This window comes from Vulpes vulpes, chromosome 15 (assembly GCF_048418805.1).
Source record: "Vulpes vulpes isolate BD-2025 chromosome 15, VulVul3, whole genome shotgun sequence".
In the NCBI taxonomy this organism is placed as follows: Eukaryota; Metazoa; Chordata; class Mammalia; order Carnivora; family Canidae; genus Vulpes; species Vulpes vulpes.
Genome location: NC_132794.1, coordinates 84,818,949 through 84,842,295, shown reverse-complemented (window position 1 = coordinate 84,842,295; position 23,347 = coordinate 84,818,949). Strand labels below are relative to the sequence as shown.

At 48.7% G+C, this 23,347-nt stretch overlaps 1 protein-coding gene across 1 annotated transcript; it reads right to left on the bottom strand.

Moving 5' to 3' along the window:
- Positions 1-19,402: 19,402 nt before the first annotated feature.
- Positions 19,403-23,246, bottom strand: CYP26A1 (cytochrome P450 family 26 subfamily A member 1). The gene is made up of 7 exons (XM_072739529.1): positions 22,808-23,246; positions 22,400-22,624; positions 21,877-22,167; positions 21,623-21,781; positions 20,977-21,111; positions 20,210-20,362; positions 19,403-19,926 (listed from the first exon to the last, which is right to left on the bottom strand). Exons 1-7 carry the CDS (start codon positions 22,994-22,996, stop codon positions 19,585-19,587), a joined length of 1,494 nt encoding a protein of 497 aa, XP_072595630.1. The 5' UTR covers positions 22,997-23,246; the 3' UTR covers positions 19,403-19,584.
- Positions 23,247-23,347: the final 101 nt, after the last annotated feature.

The following is a 23,347-nucleotide window of genomic DNA, read 5'->3' as shown; positions in this document are numbered from 1 at the left end:
GCGACAGACATGTATACAGGCACGTCCACAGCCTCACTATTCACAACAGCCAGAAGTGGAAATAGCCCAAATGTCCATCATCGGGTTGCAGTGGTTTTATGGTTTCAAAACTACTGCATTTGTATACTTTAAATATGTACCATCATGGTATGTGGATGATTCTTCAATCAATCTGGCAAAATAGTACACACATAACAAATTTTTGAAATCTGCCCAAAATCGGCATTTTCGTTCAGAATGTCTTGCAGTGCAGCCCGTATTTTCCTGGTGGCTCCCTCTCCCTGCCGCCCAGAGACTGGGATGGGGCGGGAATGCCTGTGGTCAGCAAGACAGCAGGCTCTATCCCACCCCCATGGGCCCCATGGCCCAATATGGCCCCGGGAAACTTTGAGCTCCACCCACCCCTAGCCTGCCACAGACTCCCCGGCAGGAAACGCTGACCCCACCCCTACCTCTGCCCCCACTCTCGGCCCTGCTCCAGTGGGTCCGCGGTTCTGCGCAGCTTATCAGGTGGCTCCAGGCAGCAGCTGGAGCGTCTGCAGTGGGGACCCCCTTCTGCTCCTCCAGGCCCCTGTCTCATCTTCCCAGGCTGCGGACAGCATCTCCAAGGCCCTCCCTGGTCCCTACAGCCCCAGCCCCCTGGGTCAGTTACTTCCAGGATGTCCCCCGCTGTCCCTCCAAGGAGATTGAAACAGTTTGGCTCCGCTTAAGGCTTCTGTTTGCAGGAAGGAGTTTGTCACACATGCTAATGAATGGCCTGCCTGACTGAGCAGACACAGAAGCAGAAGTGGGGTGGCCTCTAACAAATTCTTCCTGGCTGCGGCACTGATAAGATGAGGGGGGGGGGGCTCTCTTATCTGCCAGACTGAGGCGGGTTCACCTTCTCTGGCAGCTAAGGCCTCAGGCTTGTGTGCTTCTGGGGACTTCCTGGGCCCAAGCCAGGCAGGGACCGATGTGTGGGCAGCAGATGGGGCAGCTTGGAGGGCTGGCAGCACCCAACCCCTGAGATTTCCCCACTGGGCCCAACTCCTGGGCTCCTAAGCCAAGACCCAGGGGTAGCTGAGCCACTTACCCAAGGGCTTCAGCACTTCCAGAAAACTCTCTTCTCCCTCCTTCATTCTTCGTGGATTTTCCCCTTCCTACAAAAGTAGTTCTTATGTATTTGACAGCATTCTGCAGATAAAGAGGACACAGAAGGGGTACCTGGCTGGCTCAGTCGGTAGGGCATGCAACTCTTGATCTCAGGGCTGTGAGTTTGAGCCCTACATTGGGTGTAGAGATTCCTTAAGAAAATAAAATCTTAAAAAAAAGAAAGAAAGAAAGAAAGAAAACACAGAAGAAAATGAAGCCACTGTGATATGATTCTATCACCCAGAGATCATCGTTTTCATTTTGCTTTCCTTTCTTTCTTCCTTCTTAATGCATATGTTCTTAAAATCATAAACAGAATCATAATAATGATGGTAATATTTACTGAACAAGTGCTCACTATGTCCTAGGCTATACTAAACACTTCACGTGGAGGGACACCTGGGTAGCTCAGCAGTTGAGCATCTCCTTCAGATCAGGACCTGATCCCAGGATCCAGGATCGAGTCCCACATCGGGCTCCCTGCAGGGAGCCTGCTTCTCCCTTTGCCTATGTCTCTGCCTTTCTCTCTGTGTCTCTCATGAATAAATAAATCTTTTTTAAAAAAAATAAATACTTCACGTGGATCATCTCCCTTAATTTTCCCAATAATGCTGAGTGATGATATAATTATTACCCATGCTTATGGGGTAATTGGGGCTTAAAGAAATTAAGTCACTTGTCCAATGTCATCCAGCAATGAAATGGTGGGGCTGAGATTCCAACCTGGGAGATCTGGTTTTGGAACTGGATTCTTCACACCTTGAAACTGACTAAACTATCCTGCAAACCTCTTTCTGAGTTCTTAGTCTTCTGTCTCATTTGTGAGGACTACATAGTAGTCTATCATTCAAATGTACCATAATTTCCCCAAGCCCCTATCAGTGGACATTTGCTTGTTTTCAGTGTTTTCTATAATATGTTCTCCACTGAGCATCCTTATGGTTAAATATTTGCTGAAAAACTAAAGTTAGAATTTTGAGGTCAAAGCGTATGGATAATTTTAAGGCTTTTGGTACATGTTGCCAAGATTGTTCTCCAAAGTAATGACCAAATTGTACTTTCTATATCCTTATCCACACTGGACTACAAAGTGATTAGAGGCAGCTCAAATTTTGCCACATGAACAATAAAATTGAGATTAATTAGGGGCTCGGGGTAGCTTAACCTTTTCCAGTGGAAATTCCATCTTCCCAGAGCAGAGGAGCTGGAACCAGATGTGGGGCAGGAAAGATTCTAGTGCCAAGAGCTCAAGAGTAACTCCTGTTTTATCAAATCAGCTAAGTAATTCTAAGTCTCTCAGAAAAACCCGTTGTCACAGAACAGTCATTGTCCAGGAAGAGAGGAGTGTACCAATGTCCACGAGTCCTTCAGCTGCCGAGTCCTGCTGGCAGCAGCACTGAGCAGGGAGGACAGACACCTGGGGGTCAAGACTCACCGGTTCTTTCCCAGCCCAGGCATTGCTTCTGAGCATGAGCAAGACACGCAGAGCTTCATGTCCTTCATCTCCTAATGCTGGGAGTGCTGATGCCAGGAGTTGCCACCCACCGCAGTCCCCTACGTCCCAGATTAGGACAAGTCCTTGCCACGTGGTCCCACACTCCCACCCTTCGAACCTCTTCCTTCAGGGAGGGCCTGATCTCCCTTTAAGGGTTTGCCTGGTTTGATCTTCCTTTAAGGGTTTGTCAGATCCACCAGGATAATCTCCTTTTTGATTAGCTCTAAGTCAAGTGCTTAGGGATCCTAATCACGTCTGCATAGTCCTTTCTGTCATATACCACATCCTAATCACAAGGCAAGCCCACCACAGTCACAAATCTTCCCTCATTCAGGAAGAGGGACTATATAACACACGTACATCAAGGGTGGGAATCTGGAGGCCATCTCAGAACTCTGCCTACAACAGCGACTGTGTGGACAAGCGGGGAAATGATGAATGAAGGAATGAAGGAATACATGAAGTGCTCACCTGTGCAGATGGAAGGGAAGAGAATGGTCTAAACGGACACTAACTTTGGGATACACCCTAGAAGTCTGAGTTGGACAGACCCCAGGCTCACTTCACTCTTCAAGGAGAAGGGACCATGATAGCTACCCTCTCCTCTCCAGAAGGTCAGCTTCTATAGAAGGTGAATGTGGATTTGTTCTCTGAAGTCTAGAGTAGGGATAAGTGCTAATAACCCAGACAGCAATAAAGACAAAAAGCCATATTTTCCTTGTAGAACAACACACTTTGATTCCAAACTCCATTTCCCACTCCCCTTCCCTTCCCTCTCCTTGTGGGTATTTACACCATCCCCTGGAAGGAGCGTCCCTTCAGAGACCCACTGTGCTTGCTCAGAGAATTCACCTGAAAAAGCAACATACGTTCACCCAGCTGTTAAAGACTATCCAGGAAACCACCACCACCCCACACCGAGCTGGTCCATGAGAAAGGCAGAGCCCTCAGCCCCGTTAACCCTAGGTCTCCTCTTTGTAGCCCATAAAATCACTCTAATCCGCGACCACATTAATCCTGAGTATCACATGGACCAGGAGGGTTGGATAGTAGCTAAGCCATCAGAAAGAATATCCTCAGGGGGAGAGACTAAGACAACCTCCACGATGAGTTGCCTTTCAGCCTGAACTGATGAACCCTGAAACCAACCAGGGCCTGGTGATGACTCCCCAGTGTGTAACTCAAGATGCTTTCCTCATCTGGGGCCAAGCAGGATGGCCAGCCCGGCTGCAGCTGGCGACAACGCCCCTCACCGGGCCTTACGCATGCTATCATCCTCAGGCACAGGAGCCCCACCTCTTTCCGAGAAGCCCCTCAGCTGAAATGTGCACTCATCCATTCAACAATGTTTTCTGAAGACCTGACATGCACCAGGTATGAGCCAGTGGTACAGCAATGTAAAAAAAAAAATCCTTGTCCTCAAGTACCTTATATTTGGTGAGGAAGCTAGGCTGTTAACAAGATAACTTAAAAAACAAACAAGCAAACAAGATAACTAAGTAAATAATATAACTCATTAAATGGTGGTAAAGTGCTCTGGGAAAAAAAACCAACGCTGGAAAAGGGGAGAGGGAAGGCCCATGGGAGGCCCCAGGGAGGAAGAAAGCAATTTTAAATAGGGTAGACAGGAAGGCCTCCCTGAGAAGGTGATAGGCAAGTGAGTCAGCTGGATATTTGAGTAGCTTGAGTAGCTACAAGTGCAAAAGCCTGAGGCAGCAGCGTGGCTGCCTGTTTGCTGAACAGTGAGGGGACCAGATGCAGACGGGGCAGGGGGCGTAGAATCAGGAGATGGGGGACGCTTGGGTGGCTCAGTGGTTTAGCGCCTGCCTTTGGCCCAGGGCATGATCCTGGAGACCCGGGATCGAGTCCCATGTCAGGCTCCCTGCATGAGGCCTACTCCTCCCTCTGCCTGTGTCTCTGCCTCTCTCTCTCTCTCTCTCTCTCTCTCTCTGTGTGTGTGTGTGTGTGTGTGTGTGTGTCTTTCAGGAATAAATAAATAAAATCTTTAAAAAAAAAAAAAAAAGAATCAGGAGATGGGATCGAGAAGCTGGGGGTGGTGGTGAGGAGGCTCCAAAGCTCAAAGGGCCTCCTCAGACATGGTCATGCCTTTCTTCGACTTTTATTCAGAGTGAAATGGGGGTCCTCGTCGGGTTCGAGGAGAGGAGTGTCATGACCCCTCTTACATTTTTAAGGACTTCTTCTGGCCCCTGTGTGGAAAACAAAATATGGGGGTCTGTAGGGGTAGGGCTGCCTCTCTGGGCCAGGAACATCAGGTCAGGCCCAAGGGGCCACAGATCATGAGATACTGGCCCTCAATAAACACATCTGGAGTATGTAAATTGAATGTCTGGGTCTAAGGCCACCTGAGGGTCCGTGAAAAGCATAAGGCAGGAAGGGGACAAGGGGACAAGGGGACATGGTAACCAGGAGCTCAGGAAGCTGGATTGTGGCTAATGGATCAGCCAAGTAGAAGGAAGAAGCAGGTGGGATTAGCAGTCTAGCTGGTCAACAAACCAGTGAAACTTACCTTGGGAGCCTGTCCTTTGGGCAGATGGTATCTGCCCCCTCCCCAAACACTGTTTGGTTCTGTTTTCTGCCACTCACCAAACACTTATCGAGTTCCTACTGTGTAGCAAGCACCTTGATCACAAAGCAGTAAACAAGACAATCAAGAGCTTGCAGGTTAGTGAGAAAGACAGTCAAGTGATCATATAAATAAGAAAGAAAATAATTATGGTTTGTAGCAAGTGCTGAGAAAGCTAGAGTATTGAGAAAAAATAACTGAGAAAGTTTCTTAAAGGAGATGATAGTTCAGAGGAGGAAGAAGAGTGTTCCAGGCAGAGAAGACAGCATGTGCAAAGGCACTGGGCAGGGGCAACCCACAGTGTCTCTCAGAACAAGAGGGCAAACTCTGTGTGGCAGAGAGTGAAGCAGGGGCCTGGGTACTTCCTGCCTAGGTGGTCCAGGACTGTGAAGGGCTGTGAGGGTGCAGCTGCTAAAGCGCTGGGGGGTAGCAGCTACAAGGGGTTTCTGAGCTCCAGCCATGCTCACTCCCTGCAGAGACTTCAGAAAAGAGCTGTCAGCACCAGTGGCTCCTGGAATGACTCAGAACAAGCAGCCAAAGGTACCAGTAACCATTGCCAAGTGGTCCGAGCATTTTAATAGGTTTATACCTGAAAATGTCACAGGAAGTATAAGAGCTCTTTTACTGTTCTTTATCCCATGAGAGTTCATATTTCTGCTCAAAAATAGAGAAAGGAGAGGGACATATAGGTGGCTCAGTGATTGAACACCTGCCTTCGGCTCAGGGTGTGGTCCCCGGGTCCTGGGATTGAGCCCCACATTGGGCTCCCCATAGGGAGCTTGTTCTCTGTCTGCCTCTTGTGTCTCTGCCTCTCTCTTTCTCTCTGTCTCTCATATGAATAAATAAAATATTTTTTAAAATAGAGAAAGGAGAGAATAAAAACACTGTATCCCTTCCAACTAGATCTCCAAAATAAAGGAATTCTATATCTATATTTTTAGCTCCATTTTGGGGCGAAAATAGAAAAGGGAAAAACGAAACCCATGGGAATGCCTTTGCCATACACTGTTGTCAAATCACATAATATTCCATTTTTTGCAGCTAAGATAAAACATGTATAACTAGATATAGCCCTCTAAGAGATGCTACTTCTCTTTCTCAAAATAATAGAAAAAAGTGACAAAACTCTTCTAGACAATTCGAATAGGCAAACAGCACTGCTTAACAAGAACCAAACCCTCTCTTTGGTGATTCCAAAGTATCACCAGCGGCATCTTCCCATCTCACATCCCTTCTCTAGAAATCCTGGAAGCCCTGTCCTGCCATGCCCACAAGTGGGCCTGACCTCAGGTGGATCAATGAAACTCTTGCCCAAGAACATGGATTTCAAGCCAGAGACAGCTTATCAGTCTCAGCAAGTGGGTGCCATGGGAGGGAGATCTATGTCCCCACAGCCATGTCCCACACCATATGCTCACGAAGTGAGAGCTGTCAACTCCACAAACACATAGAAGCTCTTTCTATGGCTAGATCTGGGGAACCAAGCATAATCCAACAGTATACATGAGCTTGGTCCCTCCAGGATTTCTACCTGGCTGAGGAGACAGACAAGCTAGCAAATCTTTGAGGCCATCCTAGAGAGGACATGCCCGCCAGACTGGGAGGACTTGGACAAGCACTTTTTCCCCTTGGGCCTCAATTTCCTCATCTAGAAAATAACTCAAGTGCCTCTTCCAGCTCTATAGCCCGTGGTTCCTAAAGACAAAAGCAGTCTCCCTGGAAATTGGGAGGCAAATTTAAACTTTTCACCTGTTTGGATTGAATATTTGGCTCTGCCTCCCACCCAATCCATTTGTTGAAACCCTACCCCCAGTGTGACTGTGTTTGGAGACACGACACGGTCTATGAGGACATGATAAAGGTTAAATGAGATCATAAGACCCTAATCCTGTGGAGCTGGCATCCTCAGAAGCAGAGGAAAAGACGTCAAAGCGCTCTTTCTCTGCCATGTGAGCACACAACATGAAGGTAGCCATCAGGAAGCTGTCACCAGGAATTAAATCGGCTGCCACCTTAGTCTTGGACTTCCCAGCTTCCAGAACTGGTGAGAAAATAGGATTCTGTTTAAGCCTCCAGTCTGTGGCGTTTTGTTATGGCAGCCAGAGTGAACTAAGGCATCACTTCTTCCTCAGAATTGGGTGGGGGGCTCTTACACAGTGAGAGCTGCCTAGCATCACATCCCAAAAGCCCCTGAATGCAGGGAGCCTGTTTCCAAGGACTGCAGCCACCAGAAGCACGAGAAGGAAGGTTCTTTGGGAAGCTCCAAAACCTGCCCTGCCCTGGGTCCTTAGCCACTATACTCCCAGGACCTGAAAGCTGAAAAAAATGTATGCCAATCCCTCTGGGCATCCATCCAGCCTTCTCTGTGCTTTCCTGCTGCCTTCTAGGTGGGAGAGGAAGCCCCACTTGGCAAATAGGCAGCTTTGGATGAAGGAAGCACAGCCCAGGACTGAGTGGCCAAGGAGAACTGACCCCTCCTGCCTTGTTCCCTCAGGCTTTCCTGCTGGGACACTGGAAAGTGCCAGATAGACCCCCATGGAGTTTTGGGGACTGGATGTCCCCTCCTCCAATCAGGCCACAAAAACCCCAATTTACATAGCAGCTCCCCACCCCTCTCTTCCTTCATCTCCCTTGACCCTTTGCCTCCCCTGAAGCTCACAAAATACCGGTTCATTTCATTGTGTTTTCATTCACCAGGAAGCCACCCTGTTTATTAAGATGGAAGACAGAGATAACAAAGCAGATCTTCATCCTGTTTGTTTGTTTTAGGAATGAAAGCTATTTCCTCAAAATCCAATTTTTATGTCTTTTTAAAAATGTCTCAGCTTCCCTTTATACTTCTCTGTCTGTCTCTGTCTGTCTATCTGTCTGTCTCTCTCTCTCTCAGGCCTACATCATGCTCTGTGCCCTTTGCAGTTACCTCCCAAAGAGCTTTGGAAAAAACAAAACCACAAAAGCCTTGCTCTCTCTCCCTTGGCTTCCTGGCTCCATGGCTTCTCTCCCCCCTCCCTCTTTGGCCAGTCCACCTCTGGCTCATCCCCCTCCTTGCAAGCTCTTAGCACCCCACTCAACTGACATCATTCTCTCCCTCCAAACCTGTTTCCACAGGTCAAGCTCTCCGGAGAAGCAGATATGGTGCCAGCCTGCGGACACCTCCCCCCCCCCCACCCCCCGGTGTCCTGTGGGTCTCCACCCCACAAACCCGACTACCTGTTCCCCAGACCAGTGCCTGCTCTTGGTCCCCATCCCTCTCAGGGACCTCACCTGTGCCCAGGCACCATGGCTGTCAAGCTGTGGCTCCTCCTGCCCTCCGTTCCCTGATCCAGGGCATCACTGTGCCCCAGCATGTCCACCTCCAGAGGTCTCTGGCTTCCGTCCCCTCCCTGACACACCCAGTCATGCCCTCACTGCCTCTCATGCGAACTCCTCCAATAACCTCCCGACTAACAGCCAGCTGGGGAACTGGAGACAAATCACTTTACCTCCTTTTCAGTCATCCTCTCCTCAGGTTTGGTATAATGACACTCATTGCAAAGGGCTAGGGGCAGAACCACCTCTGTTCTCAGGTATAAATATAAATCACTTAGCACCCGTGCTCAGCGTGTACCAAACAAATGTTAATCCATCTCTCCTGCCCCCCACCCCCATGCCCCTTGCGCCAGCCCTGTTCTCTGGCATGTGGTTTACCCTCTAGAGACAAATCTGATTTCTAGAGTCGTGTATGCCAAACACACTCTGCAATTTTCTGCTTCTAACCATCCAGCTGCAAAAGTATAGAGTGTCTTTTTTTTTCCATCTTAAACCAAGTTGATATTGTATAAAATTATATGGTTATTTTGATTTTTCTAAAACATTCCGATCAGGAGGATACCTGAATTTTTAAAAATAATTATGCTTTTCTAAAGCTTGTCTCAGGAAGTTTTTATAAAACCAAGTAGAAAGAACTCATTCCCGTTAGGCATTACTCTTCCCACTCTGCTTTTGGAAGGATTTGCAATTCAAATTGAGGATAAACTGTATTTTCACTTAGAAAAACACATTCCCTCTAGCAAGAAAATTCTCTTTTGAAGAAACCCCCCACAAAAGAGCCATATCTTTTTTTTAAGATTTTATTTATTTATTCATGAGAGACACACAGAGAGAGAGAAGAGCCATATCTTTATATGTGCTACAATTTAACAAGAAAATGCTATTGATCATTTTCTCTTTCTTTTTTCCCATCATCTCTGTAATGATGGACACTTAGAACAGCACAACCTCTCTCTCTCTCTCTCTCTCTCTCTCACACACACACACACACACACACACACACAACTCCTTTGTCTTTTCAGATTTCTTCCCAACAAGTCCTCACAAATGACAGAGCTCAGCTTTAATTTAATTTAAATTAATTTAGCTGACATCAGCTTAGGGCCAGCTCCTCAGTGTCAAAATGAAACAGAAATTTGAGTAAAACCAATACTTCAGCTGAACTGTCCTGACAATTGCCCAAATCTCTATATCCCCTAAGAAAACTACTTTCAGATCAATATAGAAAAAAAAGCTCTTTGGTGTGTTAGGTAAAAGGGACAGATGGTGCTGGAGTGTCGAGTGTGGGGGTCAGGAGGCAGACCTGCTGGGCAGGAACCCTGACTGTGCCTCTTACCAGCTGAGGGGCCATGGTTGTGCTGGTATCTCTAAGTTTCAGTTTCCTCATCCATGTTTGTTGATTAAATTAATTAACTCATGTAAAGGGGCAGCCCCGGTGGCTCAGAGGTTTAGCACTGCCTTCAGCCCAGGGCATGATCCTGGGGTCCCGGGATTGAGTCCCGAATCAGGCTCCCTGCACGGAGCCTACTTCTCCCTCTGCCTGTGTCTCTGCCTCTCTCTCTCTCTCTCTCTCTCTCATGAATAAATAAATAAAATCTTTAAAAAAAGATTAACTCATGTAAAGCAGTTAGGATAAAGCCTGGCACATGCTAAGGGCTCAGAGACTATAGGAATTATTATTATTATTATTATTATTATTATTATTATTCCAGATAAAATCAGTGTGGTTCCAAGCACTACAAACCTGGAGGCAGTATAACATAATCAGAGACTCTAACTCAGACAGTCTGGGTTCAAATCCTGATTCTATCACTCACTAGCTGTGTGATTCCGGGCAGGTTGACTCCTAGCCATTCTGTGATTCAGTGTAAAAAAGACATTAAAGGGACACCTGGGTGGCTCAGTGGTTGGGCGTCTGCCTTAGGCTCAGGGCATGATCCTGGAGACGCGGGATAGAGTCCCACATTGGGCTCCCTGCATGGAGACTGCTTCTCCCTCTGCCTGGGTCTCTGCCTCTCTCTCTCTCTCTCATGAATAAATAAAATATTTTTTAAAAGGCATTAAAAATTGTACCTACAACAAAAAACAAAACAAAACAAAAAACCACCACCAAGAAAAACAAATTGTACCTGCATCATGGAAATATGAAGAGGGAGTAAGACAAGGTGTAACTTAGCACATATAGTAAACGCTCAATAAATTTTGTCTGTTATTTTTCCTTGCATTCTGCAAAAATAAAGTTAATGAACTGCTTCCTCAACCACATGGAGGCTTTCAAAATGGTAGATTTTCCACTTTAGTTGATGAAGAGCCAAGTTGCCTCACAGTGCACCTGCGATTCAAAGCCGCAATCCGCACAGGTGGGCGCGCGGCCCCTTAGACCAAAGATGGTCAGACATTCTCACTCTTGGCGATTGGCCCCCGGAGTGTGGGCACATGACCTGAGCTCAGCCAGTCAGACACTAACAACTGGCAACTCGGTTTCTTAAAGCCAAGAGAGGGGGATGAGTGGGCATGGGAAGGGTGGTGTCTCCGGTTTTTCTGTCTCCTAAAATTCATAATTACAAAGTCAACACATGCCCTTTACAAGCAGAAGAAGCATCCATAAATATATTCAGAAAGTGTGATTAATCTCTTTGCAAAACATTCTCCTTGTTCTCCTTGCAAAACATTCTCCTTCCCCTCGATTCTCCTTGCTGATTAGCTAAGTTCCTCTGCAGCTTGTTCTCCCCCGTGTCATAGTCATCCCTCCAGGTCATTGGATGTCTATTGTACTCACTCTACTATAGCTCCAGACTTTTCCATAATATAAATGCACCACGATTTTTTCAACCCTCCACTTGGACAGGAACCTTTCAGATATCCATGACACTTGTAAATGCTCATCCTCATTGACCCAGCAAGCGGAGTTTCAGGAATCAATCCTACAGAAATAAAGCTTGCCCATAAGACTTCGTGTACAAGGATACTTACTGCATGTTACTTGCAGCATCAGAAACTGGAAATAACCTAAATGCCCCACAATCTTCCCTAATCTATGTGGTTTATTGCATTTGGTTTGGGGAGGGGAGAAAATTCAACTGTGAAAAGTACTTAATGAAAACCACTACTCAAACCCAGGTGAGAATTGGGAATTTTAGATTCCTTCCAACAATGAAATTTGAGACGCTTTTCATTTTCGTGGATTCGGGGAGGCAGGAAGAAAAAAACAAGATGCGTATGTCAAGGTCGGATTACCACAGCACAAATGGGTCGTTGTTAGGTCTGTATTACCACATGGACAGCAAATCTGAATCCTCAGACAACCCAAGCTCAAGTTTTGCATCCATCCAGCCAGTCTCAAACTACATTATGCATAAGATTCATCCAGGACTCTTGGCAAACCGAGGGTCAGCAGGTCTGACGGGAGGCCTGAGATGGTGCACCTTTCACAAGCAACAGGATGATGCAGATGCTGCTGGTGGGGGCGGGGGGGACCACACCTTGAGTTGTAAGGATTTGACCGATTCACATTTACCATCTGAACTGAATACCCCTCATTTGTCAAGTAATGTGGTTGGTGAGGGTGGTTATCCATGTGAGTTTTCCCAGGTCTATCACTGTTTTTGCACTGGAAGTCCCCAGTCCCAGGCAAACCAGACAACTGGATTAGATCAGAGTCACAAACCTCAGAGGCTGAAAAATAATATAAATGAATGAAGTGGGTTAGTTGGAGACTTTGGCAAACAGAAGAGCTTAAATGCCCATTCTCTAAAGCTCTACGTAAGATTCTTAAACTTGCAACCTTGGCCCAGATGACCCCTTAGAAATTCTGAGAAACTATAATAGATTTTTTTCTGATGTAGCTGTAAGTGTCCAATGGTGATGGACACAACAAAAATATTTGAAATCAATGACTGTCCAGAAACGAGATGAAAATAGTTTAAAGAGGGGCGCCTGGGTGGCTTGATGGTCAAGCATCTGCCTTCAGCTCAGGGTGTGACCCCAGGGTCCTGGGATCCAGTGCACGTCAGGCTCCCCATGGGGAGCCTGCTTCTCCCTCTGTCTGTGTCTCTGCCTCTCTCTCTCTCTCTGTCTCTCATGAATGAATAAATAAAATCTTAAAAAAATAATAAAAGGAAATAGTTTAAAGAGAGGGCAGAAAAAGGGTCTACCTGTCCATTTAAGACCTGAGTGTGGTAGCCAGCCCTGAATGATTCTCACTTCCGGGTTGCCACATCCAGTGGCTGTCTCCCACACCAGATAGGGCTAACCTGTATAATCGATAGGGTATTGTAATGACATCTATACTTCAATATATTTTTTTAAAAATAGGATATGTGGACATGCTGGGATTTGACTTCCTAGGCCCCATCATAGAGGCTTCGGTCTTACTGCTTTTTAAGATCACCTGCTCTGGGGGAGGGCAGCCGGCATGTTGTGAGGTTACCCAAGCAGTCCTGTGGAGAGATTCACACAGCAAGGTATGGAGGCCTCACACGACAGCCGTGTTAGGGGGCCCTTTTGGAAGTGGATCCTGCTGCTTTAGTCCAGCCTTCAGAGGATACAGACCAGCCAACACCTTAACTGAAATCTTACAGAGACTTTGAGATGGAACCACTCAGCTAAGCCACTTTCCATCAAACACTCTGAAAATTCCCCGAGGACCGAACACCTAAGAAATTGCAGACTGGCAGCCAGCAGGGCCATAAACGAGTTTTATTCTGCCTGCGTATTTTTGTAAGGTGAATTAGTGACCAAATCTAGAAACCAGGTAGTGTTCCCATGCAAATCTGGATTTCTAGCACCCCCTGAAAAATTAGAAACACTTTTTATTGCTACAGATCAAGGAGAGGCCAGGGCAGAACAACCCCTGCCCTGCACACCCACTGCCTCCTGCTGTCTTCCTGGCCGGTACCACGTGTGAACATTACATGCTGGCCCTCCTAAGTCTGTGATCCTTGACTTAGAGATCAGAAACCTTTCCACCAGGGATTCTCAAAGTGTGGTCCAGGGACCAGCAGCAGCACCTGGGAACTTGCTAGAAAGAAAAATTGGGGAGGGGAGGTGAATCCAGAAATTCTGGGGTGGAGCCCAGTGATCTGTATTTCAACGAGCCCTCCAGGGGATTCTGATGTATGGAAAAGAAACACCGTTTCTCACAAAATAAGGTTTCTTGCTTTTGGCCACTGTGTTAGTCTTCTAGGACTTCCATTAAAAAGTACTACAAACTTGGTGGCTTAGAAGAGCAGAAATTTATTGTCTCACAGTTCTAACGGCTAGAAGTCTAAAATCAAAGTGTCAGCTCCCTCTGAAACTGAAGGGGAATCTTTGTTGCCTCTTCCTGGCTTCTGGTGGTTTGCCAGCCTCCTTGGGCACCACTTGGACTATAGACACAGCACCTGAGTCCTCCATCTCTGCACGGTGTTCTCCACGTGAATCTTCACATCATCTTCCCAATGGGGGTGCCTGCTTCTGTGTCCTGATTTTCCCTTTTAATATGGAATCCAGTCATATTGGATTAGGGCCCACCCTAAGACCTCCTGTGAAATCCGTTATCTCTGTAAAGACCCTGTGTCTGAATAAGGTCACGTCCGTGTACTCACTGAGGGTTAGAACTCCAGCATATTTGGGCAGGAGGGCGGGGGAAATACAATTTGACCACAAACAAAAACCATTTTCTGCTATTCAGTAGAGAAGACTCAGAATGCCTGAGGATCCGGCTCTGCCAACGGGCGCCCGTGCCCCCTGCCCCCCAGCAATGCCAGCAGCCTGTACCTTCTGCCAGGCTTCGGGTCAGATCCTTGGTGGCCACACAAGGCCAAGTTCTCAGACGTTCCTGAGGGCCCAGGCACCTCCAGAGACACAGTGAGGAGCAGGAATCTGGAAGCAATTTGATCTCAAATAATCTGCTCACCTGTCCTTTTTCCCTGACACATAGATAAATAAGCAATACATTTTTTTAAATTGAGGGCTAATCATACAATGTGCTGAACACCGGCCCGCCAGTCCTAATTCTCTGTTGTGACTTTAAATCTCTTTGAGCCTCAGATTTCTCAGGTGTCCACGGAGGGGCTTGCATGACCTGTGCGTGATCTCCCTCCCAGCTCTAAAAGTCCGTGACTAATTGACATTGAAAGATCTTTCCATCTCAGAATACCCAATCCCCTCTTCTATCATTAAGGAGGCCACCGTTACTCTGGGCAGCATGACTGTATTTAACAAATCCATTCACACGCTTGGTCAGGAAGCTCTCCTCATAAGCAAAGCACCTCGCCCTCTTTTTACAAGGCATTGGAGTTAAGGGACCCCACTGGTGACTTGAGATAAAGTCTTGAAGCGTCTCTGGTCAAAAGGGAGCGAGTGGATTTCCAAGCCCTCACCGGCCCCGGGGGCAGCGGAGGTACCAAGGCCCGGTGGTCAGCAGCGGAGTGGCGAGCGGCGGGGCTTGGCTGGGGGCCTTGCACCGTGAGAGCTCTCGCCCCGAAAACCCACCACGTAATCCGGGGCTAAGTTTCCACCCTGTCCCAGGTTTCTAACTCGAGTTGACTCCACTTCAAAAGAAGGAAAGCTTGTTTGGCCTAATACCCATGAAGCGCTGGTTTCAGGAATGTGACATGCTGTTAAACCACAGCCGTGTAAGCTTGCGGCCGCTGAGATTTTCCAAGGATGGAAGTTTCACTTTTCAAAGAAAAACATGGCACCGCAAAGCTGGAGAGACATAAGATGATGGGTGTTGATTGGCCCCAAGAAGCCGCCTCACCCGCAGAACACCTACTATGTGTGGACCTAATGGGGTGGGGGGCGGGGAGGTGGAGGAGGATGGGCTCAATTTACAACCGTGACACACAGTTGCTGCCCTGGAGGCAAAGGGAGAGGACAGCTGGGCAGAGTCCAGGGCTGGCGCATGGCATCATGGAGGCGGGGGTGGCAGGGAGCTACCCTGGAAGCTAGGTCAGTGAGTGGCCAGCATGGCACAGCTGGGAGAGGCCTAGGCTGCTGGAGCAGATGCAGGAGCTGGAGCTGGAAGCACTTGGTCACAGGGCAGGAGAGCAGGTCCCCAGCAATCAACACAAGGGACTCAGTGTCCCTGTCACGACTCACATCAGGCCCCCTGCGCCCCCACCTTCACATCTGGCTCCGAGCTTCAGCAGGATGGTCAACAAGAGCTGCTGAATGCCATTGGAAGATGATGTGGGGGTGTCCTGTCTCCTTGGATTGGAGTTAATCTGCATTTCAAAGCAAAGTCGGTATCTGGGGAATGAATTAATACAGAATCAACTCACAGAGAATCACGATTCTTTAATTTGGTAAAGGAACTTGGAGGTCACTTAAGCTAACCTCTCCCTCCGCGCCCGGAATCCTTACAGTGGATTAGTTTTCCAGCTTCTGTTTGGATGCCTCCACTGACAGGGAGCTTGCTTGTTCATAAGGTAATCGGTGTCATTACCAAAAGGCTCTAGTTGCCTCAAAATGTTTTCCTTATTTGGTGCTTTTTCCTTTAACTTACCCTCCTAAGTGCATGCTCTGTCCTTTGAAACAGGCCTGGGCCTGTATTTTCTGCAGCAACCCTTTAACGATGTGAAGGCGGGGCCACCATCTAAACAGCCCTGGTTCCTTGCATGGTACTTCTGTGGGATGGCTCCTGGTCCTGATTAAGGTCATCTGAACCCTGCCTGTGTCCTTCAAGAAATGCGCTCTTCTCTTCCTCAAACTGAGAGCCATTTTCCAGAGACACTGAGAGCAATGGGGGTCAGATTGTGGGCAGTGTGTGGGCAACACTGGAAACCTGAGCCAGCTAACCTCAAAGACCACAGATGATGGCCACTTCAGGAACTAAATAGTGATCCAGATCTACCCATCCCAAGGTGACACTTTCAGAGGAGCCCGGCAGCCTTGACCGGGCCAGAGGCTGAGTACATGCAAAGTTTGGGAAGTTTGTAGCCTCTCACTGATTGGAGTAAAAGTGGGCCCTGGGCTAGAGTCCGTGGATGCTGGATTTCATGGACACTGGTGGGGAAAACCACCCGCCGCTGAGAGTGGCATAGGAGGGAGAAGCCCGCCCCCTTGTGGACCTCTGGGGGGTGGCAAGGTGCAGAGAGCACCTTGAGACCTCACAGGTGAGGGGCCTGGGGGAGCAGCCACTTGCTGTCACTGCTTCCATTTTACCAGTTGCCTCTGGCAGCCTGCAAAGAGACGTGATCTGGACTGTCACAGGGTAGGAGAGTGGGAGCAGGGGACACAACAGGAAGTTAGGACATGGAGACCCCTTGCTCCTGTTGTCTGACTACAGAAAGTTGGAGATAAATCAGGCAGGTGTTCTTAGCTGTTGAAAAAAAAAAAAAAAGATGGCAGGAGGTGTTTTGTGGTTCTGCCACTTGCTGGGTGACCCCAGGCAAACCACAGTCCCTCACTGGGCCTCTCCAGGCTGACCTGGGTGAAGGCTGCATCCCTCTGAATGCTTGCACCTTATGGACCTAGCGGGAGGCGTTCACATACCAGTTCTGACAATAGTCTATCATTAGTGGCACCACCCCAATGACTGAAGACAAGAGGGGGTGGGAGGTGGCTGGGGGCAAAAGCATATGTGAAACAGGAGGCAGAGGGGACCGACTTAGCCAGCTTGGCAGGTCACCAAGGCCCTGGAGAGTGCAGTGCCCTTCCAGTGTGCCACAGGAAGCCCCAGAGAGTCATTTCTCACAGTGGTCTCCCCTCTTCCGGACCTTGGGCCAATTCTACCTCTAGAGCAGTGACCTCCTCCTCCTGAAATGCTTCTGATGTCTGGGTCAGAAAGCATGCTTGCTGGGACGCCTGGGTGGCTCAGCAGTTTGGCACCTGCCTTCAGCCCAGGGCATGATCCTGGAGACCCGGGATCGAGTCCCACATCAGGCTCCCTGCATGGAGCCTGTTTCTCCCTCTGCCTGTGTCTCTGCCTCTCTCTCTCTCTCTCTCTGTCCCTCATGAATAAATAAATAAAAAACCTTAAAAAAGAAAAGAAAAGAAAAGAAAGCATGCTTGCCCCAGCCAGACGTGACCCAGGTGCACTTCATGTTCAACATGGCAGCCCACAAACATCACTCGAACACTCCTAAGCTGCCTTTACTCAGCACTAAGTGTATTATGGAAGATTGTTTTTAATGTTATTTTCTTTCTTTTGTTTTACTTAAGATGTGATCATTTGAGAGAGAATGAGTGAGAGGGAGGATGAGTGGTGATGGGGAGCGGGGGCAGAGGGAGAGGGAGGAGTAGGCTCTCTACTGAACAGGGAGCCCTATGCAGGACTTGATCCCCAGATCTGGGCCCATGACCTGAGCCAACTGAGCCACCCAGGCGCCCCTTTAACATTACTTTCAAAGTGGCTTCTGCACTACTCTGTGATCAATGAGCATGATTGGGCTAAATGTAACCTGGGAAATGCAAGCCAGAAGCGCTTTCCTCAAAGCTCTTTGGATAAAAAATAGAGGTGGATTAAAAATATTGAATTATATGCCAAAATGGTTCAAATTTTTTCTGCACGATGCTCACAGAGACACGCAGTCATGGTGTCACTGAAGATGTTATTTTAAAACACTTAACTGTCCTCTGGCAAAATGAAAGATATTGAAACCCTTATAAAATGGCCTTTTTAAAATTACCTGAAATAATGTCTTCAAGCTTGTGTGCTTCTAGCTGGAAACATCTGGGGGCAAATGTTAGGAGGGGAGGAGTCATCTTGTACACCAAGATGCACTAAAGCTTTGGCTAAAACTAAAAAAGCCTGCAATTTCTCATTTAAAAAAAAAAAAACCAAAAGTATTGTAAGGTTATTATAAGATATTTTAAGTCGTTACGTAAACACCCCTTAAAAATTAGAGGATTCCAGGAATAAGTACAGTCCAAGTTCTACCTAAAACATAAAGTCAGGTAGAACATGTAACTCTAATTGTAGACAGAACCCTTTTCAAACACCTATATAGACCACCCAGTTTCTGCAGGATTGCCAAATTCTAAAATCGTAATGAAAATTTTAAAGTCCAAAACCTACAAGCCATCAGAGGTTCAGTAAGCAGATTGTGCCATTTCAAAACTGAAAATGTGCTTGCATAAGCAAGTCACCGGGGCTAACCTTTCTGGATTGGGAGTCTGGCCTTCAGTTCAGAACATGGCTATGCCAGGGTCAGAAATGTGACCAAACTGCGCTTTCACGGAGGTTAGCCAAGGTTCACAGGGTCATGACTGGGCCATTTTATCAGTCATGTCAGGCTCACACCCTATTGCCTGGCATAGATAAAAACTTTATCTGTCAGCTAGCTAAATCTACTCCTCCTGCCTTTATTTTCAATAAAGAAAACCTGGACTAGCTTATCTAAACCAGAGGCTGGCCTCTTCCAATACTGTTTTCATATGCAACGTCTGCTCTCATTTTGGTAACTGTCTGTAATCAGAGTGATCTTTCTCCTACCTGAAACCTTCAGAAAAACAGTGCTGGCACTATGCAACAAAGCAGATTTATTATGTTTATTAAACATAATAAGTGTATGGCTGAAGGTGTTAGGAGTATGATCGTTCTCAAAGCATTACCTTTTCAAACTCATCTTTCCCTAAAGACAAGCAAGCAAAAAAAAAAAAAATCTAAAATTAACTTTGATAGATTTTCCAAAAGGGGTATCTAAACCATAGAAACATTTACAAAGTTACCTTTGGACTAACTCAGAAACACATACATTAGATTTTCTACTGAGGATTCAGAGAAATAACAGCTAAAGTTTCTTCCTCACAAGAAGATAGATACACACAGATTACAAATAAAACCATGCATGTAGACACTTCGAAATCTGGTTAAATACACAAATGTAAAACCAGAGAGTTTTCCCCCATAGGAATCTTTTTTTTTCCCCCCATAGGAATCTTAAATGCAAGACAAGCACCTTCAGATTTTACTTTATTTGGAAGCTATCCAAATTCATTATTTTAATATTTAAAGACTGTGGTACTGTAGTAGAGACACATAAATATTATAATATACATTTAGAAATTAAATATAATAAAATCAACATGACACCATGTAAAAACGCAAATAAGTCTGAGGTCTGGGCCTTCGCACCCATCAGATCTCCCCCTGGAAGTGGGTGAACCTCGCAGGGAGATCATCTACAGGGTACACGGTGGGACTGGTTTTCATTGTAGGAGGTCCATTTAGAAGCCGCCAGTCACAATGCCTGGCCAGCTCCACTGTAAATATTTTGAGAAGAATTTTTGCAAACTCCTTCCCTACACAGCTCCTCAGGCCTCCTCCAAATGGAATGAAGCTGAACCTGGATGCATCCTCCGGGTGAGGCAGCATAAACCGGTCAGGGTTAAATTCATCCTTGTTGGTGAAGATGTCCGCCACATCATGAGTATCACAGATGCTGTAGATAACATTCCAGCCCTTGGGAATCTGGTAGCCCTGCAAAAGATTATGAAGTCCCCAGGACTGACACACTGGAATCTAACTTTCAACAACAAAAAGCCATCGCTGATAACCAGAGGAATTATGAGTTGAAAAAAAGGGGGCGTGAGGAGAGAGACAGGACAGACAGACCTTCAGACTACTGAAACACATATCCCCACGAGGCAGGATAATGATACCAGAAACAGAAGAAATTTAAGCCCGTGCACAGGGAAGCAAAGGGGAGATTTAAAAGCACAACAAAAAGGGGGGGGGGGCGGGAAGAGAACTTTTAACTTACATTTAATTCAAAAGTCTTAAGAGCAACCCGAAACCCTCCTGGAACTGGGGGATTCAGTCGGAGGGTCTCTTTAATAACACACCCGATGTATTTAAGCTGCTCCAGAATTTCAATGTCCAACTTGTTGTCTTGATTGCTCTTGCAAAGTAAACCCTATCAAAACAGTCATACAGAGGTGAACGGTTATTTTGTGCTCCAATAAAATCAGCCCAGCAGACGTAAACAGGACTTACTTAAGTGGCGGCTAGACCCACAGGGCCCCGTGATGGGAGAGGGTGAGGGGGAGACTGTGAGCAGCTAAAGACCATTTGCCTCCACCCCTTGGCCCAAATCCACTATCTATTTACAATTCCAAGAGAAAGCAGCTCCCCACTTAGAACCACCTAGCTTCTCCCCCTCCCTCCCCGCCCCCATTACCACCACCACTACTATCACTGCCACCTACGAGTGAGTTCCCAGTCACGCCCTTGAACACACAAATTCAAGAAAGTGGAATCTATCTGAAAATCTCCAACGTGCTGCACAAAGTAGAGAAGGAGAAGGAATACAAGGATCAACGCCCCCCCCCCAACTCAGCGGAATCACAGTTCAAAATTCCTTCCATTTTATTCACAAAGCTAATTATCTTTCCCCACCCGTGCATCCACCCACCCCCTGACCCTGCACTTTCAAAATATTCAGGGAAGATGGCACCCTTACATATTGGCAAGTTGGACACGGAGCAGCTGAATTTCTTAAGCTAATAGGGAACCCCGGTGTCCTCCTACCTTACTCTTTAGCTCCTCTCGAACTTTCTGGAGAACATGGGGGTAGAGCCCAAGGTAAGTAATCAGAGATGTGGCTGCACTAGCTGTAGTTTCATGTCCCCCAAAGAGTAGTTCCGTTGAAGACTGCTTTAGTGCCTAAAGACGGAATAAGACAAACCTCTTTTACAAGTCTGCGTTCAATTTTACACAGCGATTACTTAGAACCGAACTGAAAGTTCTAGAAAGAAGATGAGAAGGGCTAAAAGTCTGCTGACAGAAAGCCAAGAAAAACTATATTTGTAAAACAAAATGCATAGTCCCTTTAGTTCGGCTCGAGCAGGAAAGCCAGTAAAATCTCACTACACAGGGAATTCTTGAATGAAAGCCTTGGTTGTATTAAAATCGCCCAACATTATTTACATTTTGCAAATTCCAACTTTCCCTGTAAAACCTGGTAGGGCTAGGGGATGCTCCCCGTTCTGCTGCAGCCTCTCCCACAGCTCTCCCGACCGGGTGTCTCAGCCTTCTGGGTCCCCCCACCCCCACCGTGTCTGGGCGCTTTGCCCACTCTGGAGTCCGGACGTGCGCTTTGGGGGACCCTCGGCACCGCCCTTGGAAAGCCAGGGGACCAAATCCCGCAGCGCCTCTTCCTGAAGTTGCCACCCACCTGCATGTCCAGCCTCTCTCCCCTCTCCCACGAGTGCTCGATCAACAGCTGCAGCGCATCTTTGCAGCCGCCGCCCGCCTGGGCCGTCCGCAGCCCGCAGATCTTGGCGCGAATGTTCTCCTCTATGCGCGCATGGATGAGGTTCCGCGCCTTCATGCCCTGACCCCGGAGAGCGCACGGCAGTGAGCGGACGCCCGGCCCCGCGCCCCCGCGCCCCCCGCGCTCCCAGCTCCTCACCCTGCAAGCTCCCTCACCCGGTAGAGCCCGCTGAAGGGCACGTCGATGGGCAACGAGAAGAGATTGCGGGTCATTTCCTCGAAGGCCTCCACCAGCTGCTGCTCGGCGTCCCCGCCGCTCGCGAGCCGGGGCTCACAGCCCAGCAGGATGCGCATGGAGATGCGGAACATGAGGCGCTTCACCTGGGGGTAAACCAGGAGGCCGCGCTCGCCGCGGCTCAGCCACTGTTGCAGGCAAGTGCCCACTTCCTCCGCGATCACGGGCACGTAGCACTGGAGCGCCTCGCGGCTGAAGGCCCGCATAATCACCTGAGCTCCGGGGAGGGAAAGTGTTAAAAGCGCCCCCTCGCCTTCCGGGATCCCCTTCCAGCCCCCTCCCACGGCCGCCAGACCCAAGGCGCTTCCCGGCTGATAAAGCTAAACCGGGCTTGAGCCGGACACCTCCTGCATCTCTCTAGCGCTCCCCGGCATCTCTCGCCCCGAACCCCTCCAGCGGATGGGGTCCCCCTTCCTGTCTAGGCACCGCCGCCCCCGCCCTCACCTTCTTGCGCTGCTTGTGCGAGGAGTCGTGCAGGTTGGAGAGGCAGCCGGAGCCCAGGATGGTACGCACCGACGCGGGCCAGTGCACCGACACCAGTCGGTGCTCCCCGAGCAAGATGCGCCGCACGTTGTCGGCGCCCATCACCCGCACGGTGGGCCGCCCGAACAGATGCGTCTTGTAGATGAAGCCGTATTTCCTGCGCTTCATCTGCAGGAACTTCCTCCGCTGGGAAAGCAGAGCGGAGGAAAGAGGCGGGCGTGAGGGGGCGCCGGGGAGCGCCGCGCGTCCGGCGAGCCCCGATCCTAGCCCGGGTCACCTCCCTCTCTGGGACGCCTACCCCGGCTTCCTGAGAGCCCGGAGCCGAGTCTGTCTCCTGAGAATCGTCCTGTCCCGCCCAAGCTCCCTTACCTGCAGCACCATTTGCAGTGTTTCCCCAAAGAAGGGGAAGCCCATAGTTCCGGGGGGCAAAGGGAGGGCGCAGCTGCGGTCGCGGCTGCTCACGCAGTACAGGTCCCAGAGCTTGATCGCGGCCAGGAAGAGCAGCAGCGGTAGCACGAAGGTGCAGAGCGCGCTGGCCAGCAGCGCCGAGAGCCCCATGGCGCGCCGCGGCCTCCCGCGCCACCTGCCGCCGCCAGCGCTCCGAATCCCGCCGCGCGCCCGCTTTATAGGCGGCCCAGGTTACTGCCCACGTTACCTTGGTCAGACAAATTAGTTCACCCAAAGTTCAACTTTAATTGCGGATTGGGCCCCTGGCTCCTCCCCCCCGCGAGGCGCTGCCCAAAATCTTTAACCGTTTGTTCCACGCCGAGGCAGAGGCGGCGCGGTGGCTGCTTCCCTCGGAGCGCGCCTCCTGGGGTGCGGGGCTAGGAGCAGCCTGCCTCTCCCCCCACCCCGCACCCCTTACAAGGTGTGCGGAGCTCCGAGACCACGGCTGAGGCTGGCCCGGGC

What these genes read in the sequence shown, in the direction of transcription:
- CYP26A1 (XM_072739529.1), bottom strand. Translation starts at nt 22,996, where the DNA reads ATGGGGCTCTCGGCGCTGCTGGCCAGCGCGCTCTGCACCTTCGTGCTA. An exon ending in CGCACAAGCAGCGCAAGAAG is followed by an intron (nt 22,168 to 22,399) that starts GTGAGGGCGGGG and finishes CCCGGAGCTCAG; the next exon opens with GTGATTATGCGGGCCTTCAG. An exon ending in CCTTCAGCGGGCTCTACCGG is followed by an intron (nt 21,782 to 21,876) that starts GTGAGGGAGCTT and finishes CTCCGGGGTCAG; the next exon opens with GGCATGAAGGCGCGGAACCT.